Source organism: Carettochelys insculpta, chromosome 1 (assembly GCF_033958435.1).
Source record: "Carettochelys insculpta isolate YL-2023 chromosome 1, ASM3395843v1, whole genome shotgun sequence".
Classification (NCBI taxonomy): Eukaryota; Metazoa; Chordata; order Testudines; family Carettochelyidae; genus Carettochelys; species Carettochelys insculpta.
In genome coordinates, this window is record NC_134137.1 from 164,511,255 (window position 1) to 164,534,724 (window position 23,470).

The following is a 23,470-nucleotide window of genomic DNA, read 5'->3' on the forward strand; positions in this document are numbered from 1 at the left end:
GCAGTCTTCAAAACTGTTTAGAAGCATGGCCAGCGCTGTCCATCTTATTGTGGCAACCTGCGTACTACACTATGTTTGCAAAATGAAATGAGCATTTTCACATAGGCCACATCTACACTACAAAAGTAACTTCAAAGTTGCTTACTTTGGAATACAATTTCCAAGTGACATACTTCCAAGCTGAGCATCTGCACACACCCTACTTTGAAGTTAAACTTGGAAGTAGGGCACTACTCCATTCTCAGTAATGGAGTAAGATCTTTGAAGTTGGGCTCCCTATTTCGAAGTTAACTTTGAAGTAAAGGAAAATGTGCGTAGACTCTCTGCAGGCTACTTCAAAGTAGCTCCTAGCTTCGAAGTTAACTTCAAAGTTAGTTCCTAATGTAGATGCACCCATGGAGTAGATTCAAGTAGATCTCAGCTCGTCAGCATGAGGGCTTGATAAGCCATAACCTAAATGCTGTGGAGATCATAATAAAATTGTTCTATAATACAAAGTTCAATACACCCTACAAAATCAGAAGTGAAAAGTAATGTAAAAATTATTCTTGAAGTGAAAAAGTAAACCATACTTCAAGTTCAAACAGAAAATAGCACTGTATAATCAGAAATATGTGTAAAGAAAAAAAAAAGAACATATCAGATTAAATTACCACTGAAGTAGTTGTAGTGGTACCTTCTAAATGCCAAAACACTGTCTCATTAATTAACAAGTTAAAGATCTCTCATTCAAATTTTATATTATGTGAAGGTACTATTCACTGAATAGTGCTAAGGGATATACCACACTCAGTTCCTCAGGATTTGGAACTAGGGCAGGACTTGCTTGTCTTTTTATAACATGTTCTTATTGTGGTACCTAAGTGCCAGATAAAGTCATTGAAGCAAACACAGAGTTAGGTGGTTTTGTTTGTTTATTTAAGGGAGAGTAGGAAATAGCAAAATTTTAAATTTTCATATATTCCACACAGGGCAAAACAAAAGCATTTTGTTAGTGTAACTTTTTTATTTTTTGTTATTTTTTCACATATAACTTCATGTAAGCTACAAAAGATGTGAAATGCAGAAATAGTAATAAAACTGCAAACTTAAAACAGTTTAGATTTTTAAAAAAGTGTATTCTTCCCTTAACAATAACCTTTTAAAATGAACCACATTTTGATGGATTCATTCAATAAACATACCATACACTTTTCAAAAATAAATAGAGAAAAACATTAGAGAAACTATACTGTCAACAGCATGAAGTGTTTAGTTAACTGAGTTTTAAGGACAAATGAAATCTCTAGGCACAGTTTTAGGCATTATAGAGGACACAGAGGCAATAGGTTAGTGTGCACTGTTCTGTACAAAAATACAGTCTGAATAAATTACACGGCTAGCCATAAGATTAGACTTCACTTACCAGTTAGTTCATTGTGTATTTAATATACAATTACATGCTAATCCATATATCATTTATATTTCAAACACATAGGTCTCTATATTTATGTCTTTAAAATTTACATGTTGAACTTACAAAAGCTAATGCTGTTGTGCAAGAAATTCAAAAGAGTGGATTGGTATTGGTCACACTAGATACTATACTTTAAGCTTGAAAAATAAAAATAACCAGCCCTGCTTGCAAGTTCACTATATATATTTGGAAGAGAAACAATGGGTTTGAGGTGTGAAAAATTTTCTTGCTATTGAGATAAAACCAAATACAACTGAAATTATGAAGGCATGATACAAGAATAATATATAAAAATGATAAGTCTGTTGCATATACACTCCAACACAAGAGTGTTTTATTTTATGGATAGAAAAAATATTTCAGCTTTACATTGCATTTAGTTTTAAGTTTGGTGCCAAACCATACCATATTTGGCAATCTTGGCCATGTTCAAAAAAACAAAAAACAGCAGCATATGTTAAAATTAGGTGCCTAATTCCATACTTAGATGCTTAAATAAAAAAGGACCTGATTCTGACATGCTTCCCACATACAAATCCCACTAGCTTTATAGAGTTTAAGGTCAGAAGAGACCAGTAGATTATGTACACTGACGAATCTACCAGAGGCCATTAAATTTGACTTAGATGCCCTGACTTAGACCAAATCATTTCAGTCACCAGGAAACTAAATTTTGTGTCACACACAGACAGCAGGAGAGGCCAAGGTGCTACCAATGCCCATATCCCCTGCAACAGCAGTGAACCAGTTAGGTGATTATGTGGTGATCACCTATAGATCCCACTGTCTTCAATTAAAGTCACAATTAATCAGAATCTCTGAAAATCAGGCCATGATTTTGATGCCTTAAATATGGATATAGGATCCTAACTTTAGATAATCAAGTTTGAAAAATTTTGCCTAAAGGCCTTTTATGTTATGATTTGTGTGTTTTCCAGTAATGTGCAACTGATGTGTATATGCTGTAGCTCACTGAATATGCTCTCTCTAGTAAAAGAAAAAAAAATGGGAATTTATTAAGATTAGTAGATATGACACAGGTCTAGCATTGTACAGGTTCTTCTATTTGTACTAATCAAAGTGTTGTGTAATTGTCAGCAACAAAGCACTGTTTCCTCTAGAAAGGAAAAGAGATCCATTAACAATAGACTTCTTAAAAGTGAGCCTAATTCCCCTTCTATCACACAATGTTCCTCAATCTGCTCAATAAGAGCAGACTTATGCTCCAGTCCAGAAAGATTTGCAGATAATCACATTCCAGGCCTCAGCCTTAAGTCACTCTGAGGAAATAATGCAGAGTTCCAAATATCCTCACATGCCTGTGAGATAAAGTGAGAGACGCTTTCTTCCTTTCACTTATGCCCTTTTACTCTGGACCTTCACCAGGCTGCACAAAAATACTTAAGTGAAGCTATCATTTTTGCTTGGTCATCCTAGGCTACCTAATCATCACTGATCCACGCAAGAGTGCTGGTGCTACTATTCTCCTGTGATATTATACACTCTATCCCAGAAATGTCTATGTTTGTTAAGAACTGGGTCTTTTTTTTCTTTTCTCACAGAAAAACCTTAAAAAAGAATTGGCTACAGGCAGGTTTATACTTCTTTTATACTTCTCTCTGTAAACTGTGTTGAGTACATATAATACTATTGGAATGAGGTCCTAATGTTAAATAAATCTGCAATCCTTTTGTAGAACCAGAAATATATCAACATTATGAAAGCATTTTTACAGCTTCAAAGTCCCTGTTCTTACAGAGGCCCAACTAGGATATATTTTAAATTTCTTCATTAACAAAAATAATTATTTCTAAAGTTGTGTATTAGAACTGTATAAAAATATGTTCACAATTAATTCAAAGTACCCAAATAAGCAAACGTTGAACAAAAATAAAGGTTATGCTGTGTAAGTCAATTTAAAAATACCAAATTTGGGTCTCATTTCATTTGTACAGCCTCTGGAAGTTTTAAGTAGGAAACGCTAGGCAAGTAGTAATTAGATGCAGGTCAATCAACCCTTTACGCCCAGAGACTAACAAATATTTCAGCTTACATACTATACTGATAAATTTTTACACTGCTCATAACTAGATCTCAGCTACATTCTTTCAATTAGAGACAAAAAGTTAACTGGATTTTTATAAAGTGGCAGTCTCTTGCATTAAACAGGTTTTTTTAATAAATATTTTTACAAGTACCAAGCAGCTAGTTATTTACGATTTAATCAAATTCCACCTCAACTTCATATGAACTTTCAGATATTTTTCATTAAAACAGAGCATGTATAAGTATGTATAGAGAAAGTAACCAATTTTAAGATGTTTATTTTGCATTACTGACCCAAAATGAAGATAGCAGTCCAAGACTCTTAAGAAGGCATACATAGTGCTTTAACCACTACACCACAGCAAATATTACTATTCTGAGATGTAATAATGTTTCTTCCTCTTTATATTCATTTATACTAACAAATGCCTTCTATAAACATAGTTGGACTAGTTATTTATGCACTTTTACCGCAGAGTTTGGAAATTAAAAGGGCATGATGACAAATGCAGCTCGTGCATGGATTTTATTTGCCTGCAGACAATTGGAGGCCTGTGCTATTCCTTGTTCACACCACGATACTCAGAGCTGAGGAAACTTCCAGCTATGTAATTAGAACTTTGTCTCTCCAGATATTGACTTCCCTTCCAGTATCTGCCACAGCTGGCAGGCAGGATGTGGACTGCCACTGCATATACTCCCTTTCTTTTTCCTTTTTCCCTTTTTTTTTTTTCTCTCCTGTGCAGACATTAGGGAAGTCATTGATCATTTACATTCACTGCTCCCAACACATAGTCGTTTGCTACTAATTCCTCAAGAGCTTTTTCTAGAAAGTGACCAGGACCCAATGTAACCACCAGCATTTACTGACAAAAGATGGAGCCGTCGGTTTTCATGGCATAGGTATCCTTGAAGATATAAGGAAAGCTGTAAATGGAGCTTATGCCAGCTGCTCCCCTGCTGGCAATGGAAGAAGCAAGCATTGTGTTTTAATTCCAACTACTTTCCTGACAATGATCGCTGTCATGTAGATCCTTTGCTTGTTGTCAAGAAAAAATGACGTTATATATCAGCCGCTTGCAACCTTTGCCTGTGTAAGATCAGCTATTTTAATTTTTGCAGTTCTCTTAAACAGATGTAAAAGCTAGTTATAGTGTTTGCAGCCAAAAGGCAAAGGCTATTAAATGGTGGTGCTCCACAATAATTCTAAAAAACAGTGAGTTAGAAAAGATGGAGTAATCATATTATTTTTTTTTCTTTTTCTCAAACTAAAGTAGTTCTAGTAGTAGTCTTCATAGTTCTTAGGGTTCAGGCAATAAAGGAGGGCACCCCCAAATGAAAATATAGTTGCTCCCCAAGCCAGGCCATAGCCCCAGTTGAACTCATGGTATATTTTCAAGCTGACTGTCTCGATGAACTTGATTGGATAAAGGACTAGGCTGCACACCTGAAGAACAACTGAAAGAGAAATTAGCCAAAGGTCAGAAGAGGGCTTTTACTCATTTACATAAAATGCAACGAACATTACATTACCAACAATCATATTAAAAATGCCTTTGGTTACATGAAACTGTCAAAGTTAGCAGCTAAAGAAATAGCAGCTTTTAGATGTAGAGAGCAGTTACCTGAATTGCAAGAAATTTGGATCCCATTTCTTGATACATTTGGGTAAAGAATATTGAGATAGCTTAAGTAATGCTGGACTTCCATTCCAGCTGACCTATCCACTTTTCCTCCCTCTCTTTCCAGCTGGCCTATCTGCTTTTCCCCTCCCACTTTCCATTCCACTTGACCTATCTGTTTTTCCACCCATCTCTCTTTCTGTCCCCCAATCTCTTCTTTCTAAATAATGTCTAGCTCCCCCCTCAACACACACACATATACACACAGGCCAATACATTATTTCCATGTAATATGGCCTGATTTTGTATCGTTTGGTCCTGCAGCTTTAACAAGGTATGAAGTTCATAACTTCACATTTTAATTAGCTGTCCTCTGAAATGTGAGGTTTCACCTCCTACAACTGGCCTGACAAAATCCCTGATCCAGCAGGAGGGCAAGCCAGAGGCGTCGCAGCAGCCCTGAGGGAAGCTGGAGTGCCAGCCTTCCCCAGCAGTGGTATGTGGGGGTGGAGCCAGAACACCAGCATCCCCCTGCAGCCACATGGCAGGCCAGGGCTGGGGCACCAGCATCCCCCAGCAGCTGTGTGGGGTTGGGGCCGGAACACTGGGGAGCAGGTAGAGTGGTGAGCTGTGGCTGGGGGGCCAGCAAGTCAGAGGCGGGAGCCAGTGTCTGGAGAACAAGTGGCAGCAGCCAGGAACTGGGGGCCAGAGGGTATTAACCTCCCCTGGTCTGCCAAAATCCCTTATTTGGCATTCAGGTCCCAAGGGTACCAGACCAGAGAGGTGCAACTTGTGTATACTATACAAGTAGTAAATTGTTTATCTTTTTATATTTAAAAAAAAATATAAAATGCCTTTGCTCCAATTTTTATTTGTATGTATTGCTCTTCTGGTGTATAAAAATAAGATAATACAAACTTTATGTAATCCACAGAGAGTATAGCAATTCCAGTATATTCCCCAGGAGGTGAACACATGCTACTGCTGTCATATAATGATATGATACTATCTGCTCCTTGGAGATTTGATGTAACAGCAATTTCTTCACAATTTTCTTTTCTCTACTTGTTTTCAGTCAGTGTTTGGATTCTTTCTGCAATAACACTAAAATCACTAATCTAATGGATACAAAAAATAGAATTCATGAAGATGAGGAGGAATGAAGGAAACCTGAGAAATACAGTCTACTTTCAACTGATTTAGTCGAACCAAGGAGTAATGTATATTAATTAATATGCCCAATCATAACATAATTCTTATGGAATTACATAGTATGTAGATATTAGCTACTGTAATCAGGATTAATATTATATGGATTAGTAAAGGAATTCATAAATCTCTGTCACCTACTGCAAAGTCACAAAACTGGAATATATGGGAAAATATTTCCAGCATACTGTATATTCAGAGAAGAAAAGTGAGTCTGGGTTCTGACTGAACAATGAGAAACAGAGCAAATTCAAGGCAGCAAAATATTTAAAAATCAGTACTTTCCACCCTAACGTCCCTAAGGAAGTCAGAAGATTTCATACAAGTAGAGGTATACACCCCAAGCACATTTGTGAAGTAATTCCATAAACCTGTATTGTAACTTGACCAGTTGTAAATGCTTACAGGGAGAGTGCACTGTGTGTGCATGCAGGAATAGAGAACCTAATTTTCTATTTGGAGAGCTTAGTTTTATAAGGTCACTTTCTTCCCCTAATACAGGGATCTAGCTACCATTAGTTTAACTGGGATAAATGGTTATTGGGTTTAGTACAAGGAGAAATGGATACTGCCCTGGGTAGATACAAAATTTGTATCCACATCCACATCTGTAGCTGCAAAAATAAGCTGGGGATATCTTCATGCACAACCACAGATGCAGATACCTGCAAATATAAAATAGATAATTGCAAATTTGAAGGATTCTAGATACAAAATTTTGTATCCATATTCATATCTGCAAAAAATGAGCATGGATAAACATAGCCATGTGGATACTTGTGGATATAAACTGGATATCCATGGATATGCAGGGATCTATAAATGGGAGAAATTTTATGGCTTGTATTAGCAGGAGATGAGACCAAATGATTCAATGGTCTCTTCTGGCCTAAATCTCAATAAACTGCATGTGTGCAAGAGGAAAGACAACACCACAATACGATTTTCAGCCTCTTCTCATCTCAAACACACAGTGTGCCCCAATCTTGTGAACACTTAAGTAGATCATTAACTTTGCACACAGGAGCAACCCCAGGATTTCATTGGCACTATTCACATCTACAGCAACAAGAACATGCTTAAGTAATGGCAAAATTGGGACACATACTATTGAAAGCACAGTGCTACCTGGTATGGTATTTGTTATCAAACAAATAATGGGTCACTACTCTAAAAACTGTATTAAATGTAATAAAAACAAGCAGAGAGGTATCTGTGTTAGCTGTTTCAACACAAGCAATGAAGAGTCCTCTGGCACCTTTCAGACTAACATATTTATTTGGGTGTAAGCTTTCTGAGAAAGTTAGTTCCAGTCCACACAAGCTTACGCCCAAATAAATTTGTTAGCCTGTTAAATTGCCACAGGACTCCTCTTTTATTTTTTTTTAAGAAAAAACAATAAGAAAGCTATTTGGTGATAATTCTCTATGAGCCCAGTGCCAAATTAGGATTATTCTACAATATTACTATTCTGAATTACAAAATTCTCTCTGAAATTACAAAAAAATGAAATCAATCTTATTTGCATTAACCTGATGTTTAAACATGTACAGCACAAAAATCATTTTCAGTTTGCTTTTCATATCCTTCCCATTAGACTGCACTAGAGACTAAAGCTCTTCCGTTATGAAACTGCAAAAATAGTGCAAAATTGTCTTGCCAATGCATCTCAACCCAACACAATCTCATAGACTTTAAGACCAGAAGGGACCATCACAATCATCTGGTCTGACCTCCTGCACACTGCAGACCACAGAGTATTACCCACCTGTTCTCCTGTAATAAGCCTATAACCTCTGGCTGAGTTACTTGTCTTTAAGCCATGATTTTAAGTCTTCAAGCCCCAAAGAATTCTTTCACTCTATTTCAAACTATACAATGAGCCATACTCCATGCTGATGAGGAAGCTTAAAAAGTGTTTAGGATCCTTGCCAATCTGATCTGGGGAAAAAATCCTTCCTAACCCCAAATACACTGAATAGATAGACCCTGCAAATATCAGCAAGAGCCACCTGCCAGACACCTAGGAAAGAATTTCCTGGATTAAATCAGAGCTCTCTCCACTTAATGTCACATTTCTGGCCACTGGGGTTATTTGCCAGTAGCAGTCTTACTGCAGCCACATGCTATGGTAGGCATTTTCACGAGATCATGACCTCCATAAACTTAGCAAACTCATGCTTAAAGCCAGTTAGGTATTTCTCCCCTCTGATCCCTTGTATAATTCTTCCAAGAACTTCACTCCACTGATGGTTAGAAACCCACATCTAATTTCAAGCCAAAACTTGCTAATGTCCATTTTATAGTCATTTGCTCTTGTGGCACCATTGGTGCTTAACTTAAATAACTCCTCTTCCTCTACAGTATTTATAGAGTCATCCTATCTCACCATAGCATTTTTTTGGTTAAGCTAAACAAGCCAAGTTCCTCAAGCCTTCTCTCATAAGGTATGTTTTCCATTCCTCTCATCCTCTTGGTAACCCATCTCTGTGCCCATTCAGTTTGAATTCATCTTGCTTAAACATGGAAGATCAGAATTGTACCCAGTATTCTGGATGAGTTCTCACTAGTGCCTCGTACAACGGTACTAACACTTTCCTGTCTCCACTGGATATACATCTTGCCCTGATGCATCCTAGGACCGCAGTAGCTTTTTTTCACAGCTACATCAGATTGGTAGTGCAAAGTCATTCTGTGATGAACCAGTGCACCAAGGTCTTTCTCCTCCTCTGTCCCATCCAACTATAAATCCCCAGATGATAGCAGGAATTCTTTTATTAGTCCCTACATATATGACCTTGCAATTTACACTGTTAAATGTCATCCCATTTCTGTTATTACAGTTTACAATGTCATAAGAACATAAGAACATAAGAATGGCCATACTGGGTCAGACCAAAGGTCCATCCAGCCCAGCATCCCATCTGCCGACGGTGGCCAATGCCAGGTGCCCCAGAGAAGGAGAACAGAAGACAATGATCAAGTGATTTATCTCCTGCCATCCATCTCCTGCCCTTGTTCTGAAGGCTAGGGGCACCATACTTTATCCCTGGCTAACAGCCATTTATGGACCTAACCTGCAAAAATTTATCAAGCTCTTTTTTAAACCCTAATAGAGTCCTGGCCTTCACAGCCTCCTCGGGCAAGGAGTTCCACAGGTTGACTGTGCGCTGTGTGAAGAAAAATTTCCTTTTATTAGTTTTGAACCTACTACCCATCAATTTCATTTGGTGTCCCCTAGTTCTTGTATTATGGGAAAAGGTAAATAATTTTTCTATATTCACTTTCTCCACACCATTCATGATTTTATATACCTCTATCATATCGCCCCTCAATCGCCTTTTTTCCAAACTGAAAAGTCCCAGTCTCTCTAGCCTCTTCCCATATGGGACCCTTTCCAAGCCCCTAATCATCTTAGTCGCCCTTTTCTGAACCTTTTCTAATGCCAATATATATTTTTTGAGGTGAGGAGACCACATCTGCACGCAGTACTCGAGATGTGGGCATACCATAGTTTTATATAGGGGAAGTATGATATCTTTTGTCTTATTATCGATCCCTTTTTTAATAATTCCTAACATCCTATTTGCCTTACTAACTGCCGCTGCACACTGCGTGGATGTCTTCAGAGAACTATCCACTATAACTCCAAGATCCAAGATGTCATCCAAGTTACTATCCCACTGGAACCACTGTTACCTTTCTTCCCGAAAATGATTTTGATTAATATATATTTTATCCATTCTAGCACTTTTAATTTCTTAAGTCTACCCTGTCATTAATATCCAATGCCATGTCACCTTTCACCATTTTTTCCATCTTTTCTGAACAGCACATATTCTTTGATATTTGTATGCCAGTCATGACTAGTTTTCAGCCATGTTTCTGTTATCCATGTAATATGTGGTTTCTCTTCTGCATCCGTAGTTCTGCCTCCTCAGTTTTGTTACAGAGGCTCCTTGCATTGGCCTACAGATACCTTAGTCCAGGGTTTCCCATACTAATTTGGTCATACAACACTTTTGGGCTTGGAATATATTGATAGAACACATACATGCTGGAGAAGGGGGTTCATATTGAAAAACTGCTGCATATAATGCTCAAAAGTTGATTTAAAAGAGGTTTTTTAGATGTCTTTTATTTTACAAAGAACAAAAAACAGCAAGAGAAAATCATCTGAATGAACAACCAATGTCCTTCTGATTGGAGGATGGTTAACAACTCTATAATTAAGTTTAAAAATTAAGTACAAACCCAAAACAAATCATTGGTATAACAGCGGGGGAAAAAAAAGGATGGTTAGTGTCATTTTTTGTTACAAATATAGAAAGGATAATATTGTTCCAAAAAGAACCGTCCTTCCTTAAAGCTTAAAAAAATCATTTGTATGAAAAATAAACACACACAAAAAATTAGTTGGAAGATATTTTTAAATTTTGTATTTTTATAAATTTGTTATTTTTACAGAAAACTACTGGAAAATACAAGTAAGTAACAATTGACAATATTTTTTACTAGGAAGAGTGGTTTTGCATGTCTGTTTTGGCACACGTCACATAACAACATACACTATTATGAATGTGTTATAAATATTAATATACCTACATACATAATTTCTTATTTAATATTTTAGAAGGAAAAGTATCGCTAGCACCATAATTTTTTCACAGAACACTTACTCATATTGCACAGTACACCGGTGTTCCGTGGTACACAGTTTGGGAAACACTACATTAGTCATTTCTGCTTGGCTTCACACAGATTCCTCACCGATTAGGTAGAGTCAATCTATTATCAGTTGCCTGTTAGTACCATTGGTACTGGCATTTTCTTTTTCTCTTTACATACAGTCTCCTACCCTCTACTGTTCTTTTTTCTACTATATCCTCTTACTTATTTTCTTTCTACTCAAAATTAGAACAGGCATGGAGATTGCATGAACATCTCCCAGTCACCTCCTCTGAACTCTTAGCTTAAAGTTCTTTTAATCATTTGTATCAGCTGCCACCCCAGAAATCTATTTTCTTCCTAATCAGGTGGTGTCCATCTCACAAGACCTGTCCTTTGTCCATGAATGTCTCCCAGTGGTCAAACATACCCAAGTCCACCTTATAGAATCACTACATGAGCAATATCTTGATCATTATGATCTTTCTTGCCTTTGTTTTTATCCTCTAGGAATCCCACTATCACAGTCTCCATTTTCGTAAGCATGTTCCCCAGCTTGGCATAAATTCCCTTGACATGTTCCAGTGAGCATCCAGTTGTGTCATGTGGTCTCACAAAGGACAATCAGTGGATTCTTTCCTGCTCCTATATCTTAGAGCCCATCAGACAGTGCACCTTTCTTTACTCCTAATCAGTTCTGGTGGCAGGTCTCTCTGGCCTTCTTAGTAAGATGTCCCCAGATGCATAAGCCTGCCTTTTCCTGATGGTGCAATTCTTAGTCACTCCTGCTTATGTTCTTTCTGGTTGCAAAGCTTTGTATCTTTGGTTCTCTCTTGCAATCTTCTACAAGTCATCCTCTATCCTCCTGCTGCTCTGAACTTTGGAGAGCCCCACTGACTTTCGCCTTTCTTGTAGAACTTAAATCCTCTTCTCTTCTTCTTTGCCCTCCTGCCATCTGTTATTCTCTGCTGCGCCAGTTCACTTTCCAACTCATCAACCTATTCCAGAGCTCTATTTGTCTTTCTGTAACTTGCCTTTTCCTCAGCTGGTTCTCATAGTTATATGCTTCCACTGGCCACTTTCCTCATCCATCATTCTAGTCTCACAGTTCTCTAATCCACCTTGTACCTGACAGTCCTGAGTTCTCACTTCTTCTCACCTTCAGCAAGCATTGGCGTAAATCCCCTTCAAAAGTCAACTATCTGCAAATCCAAACCTCAGCCCTTTGTTATTCTCAGTCCTTTCAGACATATGGTGACCATATTTCCCTATGATGAATACGGGGCATATAGCCAATTGGGGCGGGGGGCAGCAAAGCGCCGTTGGACCTTGACCTCATGCTCAAAGGGGGCCTCACATTTAGACACTTGTTACTGTTTTGGCATTTGATAGACTAGAAAAGCATTTGTTAAATAAAAAGAAGAAAGTATTCCAATTCTGCCTCAGTCTTTTTTGGTAACTTAGTTTGTTTTCAAGTATCATCTCTTCTTTTATTTGTATTATGATGAGGGCCCTCAAAAGCTGGGAGTGGCCCAGGCTTCTCTGGACCTGTGAGAGGCCCTGCTCCCAACATGCTTTAAAAGCTCTAGGGCCCAGCAGGGGAGGCAGGGACCTGAGGGTCTGGGCTGAGGGGAGTCTCAGGTATAGGTGTAGTGTGAATTCTGTTTTGGAGCCCAGCAGGCTCAAGACAGCTCCATATGGCAGGACCAGGGAGGGACTGCCACCTCCACCCAACAGCCACCCAGCCTGGCTTGGTTGTGGTGGGGAAGGCTCAGCCCATAAAGTCTGAAAACAGCTCACGTTGCAGAGAGGGGTAGCTCAACGTGTGGAAAGAAGAGTGGCCAGGGGTTGTGTGTGAGCAGAAACTAGCTAGGGGCTGTGTGTGTGCGGTCAGGAGCTACCTAAGGAATGTGTGCAGGCAGCTCAGGGTTCAGGGAGGGCTAGCTAGGGGCTGTGTGTGTACAGGCAAGTAGCTCAGGGTGCAGGCAGGGGTAGCTAAGGATTCTGGCAGAAAATGGCTCAGGGGACAGGCAGAGGGTAGCTTGGGGCTATGTGTGTCCAGGGGGTAGGGAGGGGAAAACTAGGGGCTGTGTATGGCCAGAGGGTAGTCCACAATGCAAGGAAGGGATAACTAGGGGCTGTGGGCAAGCAGGGGGGTAGCTCAGGGTGCAGGCAGGAAGTAGCTAGGGCCTGTGGGCAGACAGGCATAGCTAGAGATTGTGTGTGGGCAGGGGATAGCTTGGGGTCAGGCATGGGGTAACTAGAGTCTGTGTGCTAGGAGGGCTCCCCTGCAGCCCCCTGCTCTGAGGGCTTTGCTAGCTATTGAGCTGGGTCCCCCATCCCTGCAGCTCTTACTGGCTAAGAGAAAAGGGGCCTGGGGGCTGGCCAGAAGCAGGGAGAGAGGAGTGTCTGGGACTGTCCTGCACTTTTACTTAAGTTTTTTTGGGGTGCACACAGGGGTTGCCAGAGCTTGGGCATTCAGTCCTGCAACTCCCGGCTTCATTGGTAGGAGAGAGGGGAACAGCAGCGACCAGGGCTTCAGCCTACGAGAAGAAGAATGCTGGGGATTGTGGGTCCAGCCTGGGGGTGGGGAAGAACGGTGCATTAGGGAGCAGGTCTTTAGCCTGTTGGGACAGGCACACCTGGAATTGGGGCTTCAGCCTTAAGTTCCTGTCCTTAGCCCTGTGGCATCAACAACTTGGGCATTCAGCTCTGCAGCTCTCAGTTTCAAAGGGGGCAGAGGAATGCCAGGGATTGGGGCTTCAACCCCACAGCCTAAAAGGGCTGGCAGACTCCACCCCCATTGAGAAATGCTGCTTTAGGGTGCACACAGGGAGGGGTGACCCCTACCCTAACCCTCCGTCACGCACAGATTGCCTCTCATCTGACTGGCTTCGTGTGTGTGTCTGTCTGCCTCCTCCCTCTGCCTGACATCACCACCTGCTGGCCACAGCCTGCCCGGTGTTCTTCTGCCAACTGTAACAGGAGACTGCTGTGGCTGCACTGACCTCAGCTGCCCAGCAGGGAGAGGGCTGGAGCTGAAAGTACAGGAAAACTGGCTTTTTTTCAAGAACACCCTCCTGAGGATTGCCTTAAATACAAGACTGTCCTGGACAAAACGGGACAGATGGTCACCCTAGTCAAACAGCAGTCATCTCAATAAAGCATTTTTCAGGTACCACTGCAGGATAACATATATGCCTCAGCTTCTACATCCAGTCACCTTCACTGTGTCTTCCATTTCTTGTGTCACTACCAGTGCTGCTTCTCTAGCTATCATAAGCCTTCCTTCTCAAGCAAACACCCTTCCCCTCATCCCATCACAACCACACAGTCCTCCTCTGAATGCCCCTTGCAAACTCACACTCAAATGCCCTTGTTCTCAGCTCTGTTTGCTGGCTCCTGTGCTGCTCCTGTCTTGCCAGTGCTTCTCAGATCTGAAGGAGACCACCCGTAAGAGGGGTTTTCTTCACTAATCAGTCTTTGGCCTCTCTCTCCTCTTTTGCCAATGTGTATACAGGTTTCTGTGACATGGATGCCGATCCCTTATGCATTGTTCTGAGGCCACCAGATATCAGCAGTAAAGATCTTCTGCTTACGGTGAGCACCTTTTCAAAAGGCAAAAGCAGAACATAGGGAGGATTCCTACCCCCCAGCTCCACTGCTCTTCCTCTCTTGCCCCTGAGGCCCAACCATGTGGCAAGGCCAAAGGAAGAGCAGAGGAAGGCTGACAGTAACCAACAGCTCAGGTCCCCATCTCCATGTGGTGGATCTTTCCAGGTGGATAGAGAGTCCAGGGCTCCCCACAGTGGCATTGGTTCCTGGGCAGATCTTACTACTGCCTGGTTCCAGCTTTTTCCTGGAGAAGAAAAGCTAAGGCTCTCACCTGCCCTCAAAAGAGGCCAGCACTGCCTCTGATCATGGAGAAGCACCAAAAGGAACCTGGGACAAATGCTGTTGTAGAGTCATTCAGCCTGGGGCTGGGACTTGAACTCTGCATTACAGGACAATCCCACCCAATTCAGAACAGGTTGCTCCCAAACCACTGTAATACTGTATAGACAGAACAGCTTAGACATGTAGATCCAGTTGCTGAGTCCAGTCCTTCACTGGAAGAGCTACACTATTGCTCTCAACATTTAGGACTTCATTGTGATACTGCTACTCACACTACTACTGCGTTATTACTACCTAGTCTACACTAAAGTCAATGAGAGTATGAGCAATTTGTGGTACTCTACAGCATGTGTAGATTATCAAAATCATGCCCGTAACTTTCAAAGAAAACTATTTCTCTCTATTCTCTGGTTTTCTATCCTTGGGCCTAATTCTAATCTCTCACTTGTTTGAAACCAGTATAACTTCATCAACTCATTAAGTTGCCTTGGTTAGTTCTTCTGGGAGTTAAAACTTGAGGCCCCCAGCTACAACTGCAAAAACAGAAACTTATAAATCCACATGGAGACCATGAAACAAGTGGCCTAATTCGGAAAAGTGCTCAGCATCCACCAGCTCCCTCAGAATATGGCTGTCACTACCCATGTTTCGCAGTGATTATTGCTGCTTTCTTGGTGTATGAGTTTGGGCTGTTTCCTTAAACTTACTACCAGTAAAATTAGGGAAGTTTCTGTCATGACTCAGAGTCTCAAGTGGATGGGGATTTCAAGAACAGACACATTTTTGCCCTTCACCTGGCAGCCTTTGGACAACTTCAGACTCAGGACCCACAAAACACAGCCCAAATTTGAGGCATGAATCCTATTATCAGATTCCCAGAAGCAGATTGGCTCCCAGACCTTACATAAGCCAGGAACAGCCAGCTGTCCAAACCACTGAAATCTATCCTGGTCTTGCACTTGTTCCCTTTGTCCTGATTTCCTGACATCCTGACCTGGCCTGGCTCCAGCCCTCTGTTCTGCTCTCTGGTTTCTTCCTTATTCTGAGCTCCTGGTATCATGTCCTAACCTGACTGTGGTTAGCGATTTGCATCATTGATTCCCAGTTTGTCCCCTACTTCTGACCTTCTGATCAATTTATTCCCAATTGTAGACTTCAACCTCTGACCACTAGGTCCAGCTGCCCACAAGCAGGCCCTATCAAATAAATGATTTTACCCCATGAAAGAGTTTCTGTACAGAGAATGGGAATTACTGCTGAAGTTAGTAAAAAACATTCAACTGGCACAACACAAGGTCTGCGAATATGCTCTTTAACATAACTTTGGCATATACCAGCTATACGCACCAGTTCTTACTAAAAGAATAGCAACACAACTTTTAATACTATGGCTACCCACTGTTAAATCTTAACTTTCCACACAGTCGAAATAATTGTATCAGTTAAGAACTGAAATAACATTTGAATGGAATTAATTTCAGAAATTCACAACCAGCATGCAGTTACATGAAGTCATCAAACTGTCTACTATATATTAGGGTGTGTGTGTGTGTTGGTGAGTATGTCTGTTTGCTTGTTCAAGAACTCCTCCTAAACGGTAAGAGCTAGGATACGGTTCTGCAACCGAAATAGCGAGAAGAGACAGTTTTTCAAATTCAGTTACAAAATTAATCCTTCCAGAGCTGCAATGCATGTGAATAGGAGACAGTCCTTAATAAATCATGTCAAACCATGGTTTTCATCACCCCCATTTTAAGAAAGGCACACACACCATGATTTGTGCCAGTTAGAAAGTTAAGTTACCCCCATCTCCAGGCTCTACCCACTTCAGCAGCCAAACCTGACCCTCTATCCCCTGATTTTACCCTCCCATCCCACAGACCCACCCCCGCATCCCCAGGCATAACCCCCCAAACCTCAATCTCACTCCCCTGCCCTCAAGCCTAGCCCTTTTGAGCCCCAGCTTCCCCACCCCACACCTGCAGCCTTAACCCCACTGAGTCCCAAGCTCCCCCTCCAACCCCCAGGCTTAAGCCCTCTGAACCCCAACCTCCCCCAGGCTGAACTCGCCTCAGCGTGCACAGTTCTGCAGTGGCCACCACCTCCCGCAACTGCTGTCTGCAATCTCCGTCTGTATGTGGTTGCGTGGCTCCAGCAGGGACAGGCTCAACTTCAACCTCTCCTGCCCGCTTAGACTTCTGCCCACATGGGGTGGCTCCCTGCTCAGCTGGCTTTCTCTGCTGGGTTCCCTGACACAGCTGATAGCTGAGTGGCTCTGGTGGCTGACGCTTAAACAAATTAAAATCAGTTGGTTTAATGGTAAGCAAACTAATTTAGCTTTTTGTTTAAGCGGCGGCAGCCTCCAGAGCTGCAAAAGAAGTCAGCAGTGGCAGCACTCGAAGCCACAACTGAGCCGCAGTTAAAGAGCAGCAGGTTGCTGACCCCAAGCTAGGACCACTGAATTCGGTATGCAGCTTTCTCTTACAATTTAAAGCCAAGTTAAGAGTTTGGTTGTGCCAGGATAATGGGATGTGCATGAAATGTGATAACTTCAAATACAACAGAAAGGGAGGCCTCTGCTATATAATGACCACATAGGGGCAGCAGGGGATATGGGATGGAAAGCAGGGACAGTTATACTGTATAATGACCAGAAGGGAGCAGCAAAGAGACAGATATGAGGACCAGGGAAGCTATAACCCCATTGGAGCAAAACAGGGTGTGGGTAGAGAAAGGGACAGCTATCTACTATATATTTTGCACCCTTCTCCCAGCGGTGCCCACTGGAGCTGCAGCAGACATGGACATGTATTTTTCACCTGACCTCAAGCTGCCGTGGTAAAAGAGCTGGGGTAGTCCTCTCTTCCTGGTGGAGCCTGCATACTGAACCCTTCCACCCCAGCCCCAGCTCAGAGCACTGATTTAAAAGAAGAAAAACAAATCTTAACTGATTTAAGATCCCAAGCAATGTCAGATAAACTGTCTAGTGGCTGACTAAAAAAGGAAACCCTGAAGCCCACATTCAGACATGTTTCAGAGAGGAAGCCATGCTAGTCTGTTTCTGCGAAAATAACAAGGAGTCCTGTGTCTACTTAAAGACTAACACATTTATCTGGGCAGAAGTTTTCATGGGCTAGAATACACTGTGTCAGATGCATGTTACATTACTATGTGGAGGACCAATGCTAATGAGGTCAATTCAATCAGGATGGATGTGGCCCTTTCCCAGCAACTGATGAGAAGGTGTGAGTAACAAGAGGGAAAGTATTTTGTAGTGAGCTAGCCACTCCCAGTGTCTATTCAGACCCAGACGGAAAGTAATTGAATTGTCCTTGTTAGCATTGGTTCTCTGAATAGTGATGTAACACATGCTTTGCATCTCCATCCTCTTGAGAGCCCCATAACTGCAGAAGCAATGTCAGAAGGGCACTTTTACCTTATATTTACTGATAAAGATGTTATAGTGATTTCAAGGTGAACTCCTGTCTTTCTGATGTGTAAGGCAGGTTTCTGCAACAAGGCAAGAGGTAAGCATTTGGACAAGTAGCTATCTGAGAGGGGAGCCTCTACCAGACAGTGTAACTCAAAATACAAATAAAATATAGGTGATTCTAAAACTATGCTTATCTATTCAAATCATGCTTGAATACCCACAGCTAATTCATGTCCTACTGTGGGAAATCTCTTTGGAGCTACTCTAAGTTTCAGTTTGTACAGGTTCTGACACACCATGCAAACAGGTGGCAGCATCTGCCTGCTCCAATTATTAGTAGTTTCTTATATTGCCAAATGCTCAAGAGCCACTGCTTGGATAAGAGCTCTGTTATTATGGGTGCTGCATTCAGGAAGAGACAGCCTCTGCCCTCAAAAGGTATAAGCTAAAGGGCCAAGACATACTAAGGGAAATGGAATATATAAACAAGCAAAATGATTAGGTGGTGAGTGACTAGCATCTTGTCTGCCTGAGTGTTTTTTGGGGGGGCCGGGGCTTGTTTCTGTTAAATGTATCCTGTCATCAATTGCTCCTCTACTTACCCACTGTTAATTTCAAATATGTATTTTAAACTATTCAGATCTGCTGTTCAAGCTAACCTTCTGCCCGATGAGCCCCACTTGCAATAATTAGCCAGGGTTGTGCCTCTGTCTTGCTACTCGCCAAGTATCCGACTCCACAAACACATACTTACTAGCTAAGGCCATTTGCTGGCAGAAAAAAGATAAAAGTGGTAGCCAGTCACGAAAGCTCTCAACAACTGTCCAGAATCTAAGCCTTGAGATGGGGCGGGCTGGTTCCTGTCCTTACACATTTTCATATAGCCCCAACACTAGGGCCAGATTAACCACTAGGCTGATAAAGGCTATAGCCTTAGGCTATAGAGGGGAAAGCTGGGGTTAACTGTTTATTGCTACTCCTATGTCACAGGCCCCCTACTCCACCTACCCTTGCTGCAACTTCAGGGCCCCTGTTGCATCCAGGAGTACTTGTGCCAGCAGAAAGGCAAGGCAAAGCCAGCCCCTGCAGATTACAAGGTGCTCAGCTGGAATCCTGCTGTTTCTGCTTCTTTGGGTCTGTGTCTCCCCAGCCATGTTGCAGAACAGTCTATCGGTGTCAGTATTCTTTAGTTAACAGCAGTGGGGTGACCAGAGAGACACTAAAAATCTAATTACTATGACCTGTGCCAGCTACTTTGTCACCCCCCAACACCTAGCGTCTCCCTCCCCCTCTGATTTCTCCAGAACTCCACTACTGAACTGTACTAAAAATCAAAGAATTCTTTGATGTATTTTTCTGCATTGGATGCAACCCAGTTCTTTCCTTATGTTCGGCCTAGCTCCACAGGCCAACCCGTCTTTGTTTTGTGGGGTTGCAAAAGCACTGGAGGGGGGTCAAGCTCAACACATAATCTTGTAGGTTTCTCCCTCCCCAGGCTCTCCCCAGGATTTTAAAGTCACTGCTTCACAAGCAATGATAGAAAAGAGGCTCAGACAGGCTTCTTCCATTTGCTTTGTCTCTAGCAGTTCAATCCATCCTAAAAGGAGACAGGTGCAGAAGGTTCACTTGGACTAGTATTTTGCCTGGACTTCCTCACCACCAGACTTAGGTTCTGTCTACACTAGACTAAAAAGGTCGACTGCAGATTCACAATTCTAGCTACGCCTATTTGCATAGTTAAAAACGACATAATCTGCACTTGGGTAATTTGGCTGTCTATACGGGTCAGAGAGTCGCCCAGCATTTTTGTATTATGTTAACACTTCAAAAACAGTGTACAAACATTAAACAAACTTAATCTAAAGCCCTTCAGCTTTTGAATGATTGGGACTAAACAGGGCTATTCCCTCCCTGTTTGGTTCTCTGACCCCCCTACCCCAACCTTGGGGGACCAGGGGTTGGGGGAGACTTCATGGAAAATCAACATCTCAAAAGAACCATCAAGTCTGTCTGGTGCTTGTTTAGTAGGCTGGTGTAGAGATTGAAGGATCAGGCGAACACTTTTTCCTTAAATTTCAGAGAGTGGTAAGGAAAGTGTAAAGGGTGTGTAAAAAGCAGAAGGGACCAAAATCTATTCTTGTGCAAAAAATCTGTTCTCACGGACTCTGGCCTGAAGGCAATAAGTTAACTTTCAACAGGTACCATATCTTGTTCTCATTCCCTTCTCCACTACACTCATTCCATGCTCACCCAACATTGTCACTTTGAAAAGAAGTCAGGGCAGAAAAATAAAGACTAACTTCAGGTTTATTTGACTTCAAGCCTTTGGAATGAAACTCAAAAGAAATCCCAAAGCCCTTCCCCACAGATTTTCCATGCAACCTTGCTGTACTGGGTAATTATTTTCAGCCTCACCATTTTCCTCCCTCCAGCACATTTTGCACCAGAACCCTTAAATACAAGCAACCAAGGTTAAAGGAAATAGGTAAATTATCTTCCAAATGGCACACCATTAACAGAGTTATACTGATGCAGATAAGTGTGAAGAGCAAAATTGTTATAACAAACAAGCAATTTTGTTCTAATCCCAGTGGAACACATTGGGATGCTTTTTCCTCTCTCTCTCTTTCTGAAAAGAGAAAGCAGAGCTTTTTAAAAAAGAAGAAGCTACCAATTTAATATATTAATTTAGCAAAATGTCATGATAGGCAGTATATTTCTGGGCAATTACCACACAGTGTTATGAGATAGAGTCAAAGGCCAAATGAGAAAGCACCAGAGAAGTACAATAATCCCATTTCCCTAGAAATTAACTGCCTGGAGTGTTTTATTATGTTATGGTTGAAGGTGAGTTTAAAAAAAAAAACATAAGAGACAAGTGCATTCGTTTAGCGGGCATACGTCAATTAATTTACACACAGATCAAAAAGATCCATTTCTGCACAAGAATTCTGAACCGATTTTGCATTTTCTTAGTAAAAGCAAATGAGACAGAAAACACTAATATTACATGCCTTCATAAAAGCAAGTCACTATCCCTGCTAAATTGAAGTGGACAGTTGTATTAAGACTTACAGCAGGGGGCAGCAGGATCCTTCCCCAGAGCTTTGTTTCAGCTCTAAATACCCTCTAAATTCTGAAGGTCTATTCTTTTCATATGGCTTTTTAAAACATCATCTAGCAAACTAAATGTTTTTGTCAGTCTTTTATAATGGACTATCAGAAAAGCTTAATCTGTTGGCTCCAGCTCAGGTATGATTGACAGGATGACGGGAAGCCATGCTTGGTGGATCTCTGCAGGGGTGAGGGGAGGAGAATTCATTGTTTACCGACAAAGCTGAAAAATACCAGAATGCGTAACAGGACAGGATTTGGTAGGGCAATTATATACCGTATTACAGAATTCCTTGGGCCTGTTTGTTTCCAAGGTCTTACAGTCTTCCTGTATCTCTGCATAAACTATTCCACGTTGTGCTTTGAAAATCAAAAAAGAGCTTTACAGTATATGACAAATGTTAAAATGAGCAGAAATAAAATATCTTTTAATTTTGATCCTATTTATTTTCATACTTATGACTTCACAGGTTTACCCTTGTGAATTAACTTTTTAGTCCCAAATTTTAAAAGAAGAACATTAAAACTTATCAGAAATGTTTTCGAGAATAAAGGGGAACACAAAGCAACACAAAATAACCCACTGAAAAAGATGGTTCTTGGAGAATTATCCCCTGCAGTCCCTCATGCAGCTCGCACTTCAAACAATAATTAGTTCTTTGCCTTGGATTTAGAACCTACAACAGTGCAAATGTAAAAATGATTAACATACTGAAAAATTGATATCCCAACAATGCTTACTACTACTTAGCATGAGACAAGCCAAATGTCCCTGAACTATTATGATTACAATGGATATCTTCTGAATGAAAGTGAAGCTGTACTCACAATATTTTAAAGAGTTCTGGAAGTGACTGAATTTATTTACCTGCTGCAAAGAGCATGACTGCAACTGGTCTGTAGAATCGTCTCCGAGACCCCACACAGATAGAGATCAAACCAACCAGGAAAGCTATGAGAATGATGGCAGCACCGCCCAAAAGCAAAGCAAGCGTTGCTATTTGCCAGTCTAGAATGAAAAAAGAAATAAAAACAATTGCAGCAAAACAACAACCACTTTCCCTACAGAGAAAAAGAAGAATTATGAAGACAATCACAACTGACGAAACAATCTTTTTTTTTTCATGAATGCAAATCCTTCAGAAATTTTTAAATACTTTATATGGCACATGCAAGTTAAAAGCCAAAACATGCAATCATTCTTCAAGGTTCAGTTGGCCTCTTTGGGATTTTTGCCTGAGTAACACCAGTAGGAGTTGAGTCATGGCTTTACCCAGTTTTGGAGGAGAGGACAAGCTTATGAAAGTACTAACTAACATGTGACAGCTCAACCCAATCTAAAGCAAAGCTTTCCCCCACCATGGAATAAAGATTAACCCCTGGACTATTTGAGAGGGGAAAGACTGACCCTCATGAGGATCCTCTTGGGTCTGATCACTCATTTTAAGAGTATGAATAGAGAATTGCCATAGCCACAATATTTTTTCTTGGAGAAATATATATTCAGCAACCTGAATCAGAATAGTCAGAGGAACAAGGAAGTTATTAAAGCAAGAATTCATTGTGAACTAAAAAAAGATAAATCCAGAAACTTCCAAGTGCCAGAGTAATTACCATAATGAACTGTATAGGCAAAATCCTTACTCTAGACTCAAGTCCTTATTTTGGCAAGACTTCAAGCAAAGTCAATGAGAGTTCTGCATAGGTAAAACATCAGTACTTGGCCCAGCAATAAGTCACAAACATCTTGGCAGTCTAGAATCAAACATTTCTGTTCACTGTAAAACCAACCCCTATTCAGAGAGATGGCCAAACCTTATCTGAGGGTTTAATCTGGAGCTGAGGGACCGTTGGGCTGACCATCTGCAAAGAAGCAGATTTCAACCTTCATCCCTTTTTAACAACATGGATCAAGAACGAGGATTGTAGAAAAAAATCCACTAATTCAGAACTAAGAGAGAGAAAATCACTAACAGAAACCCCCTCCATGGGGTGAGAAAGAGCTATGAATTCTTTGGATCTCTC

The 23,470-nt window shown here is 41.1% G+C and overlaps 1 protein-coding gene across 1 annotated transcript in view; it reads right to left on the bottom strand.

Moving 5' to 3' along the window:
• Positions 1-896: 896 nt before the first annotated feature.
• TMEM47 (transmembrane protein 47) overlaps positions 897-23,470 on the bottom strand; it is a 46,446-nt gene continuing 23,872 nt past the window's right edge. The window contains exons 2-3 of the mRNA XM_074994659.1: positions 22,314-22,454; positions 897-4,960 (exon numbers count right to left, since the gene is read on the bottom strand). Of these exons, the coding sequence (XP_074850760.1) occupies positions 4,782-4,960; positions 22,314-22,454 (320 nt within the window). The 3' untranslated portion in view covers positions 897-4,781. The remainder of the gene's footprint in view (positions 4,961-22,313; positions 22,455-23,470) is intronic.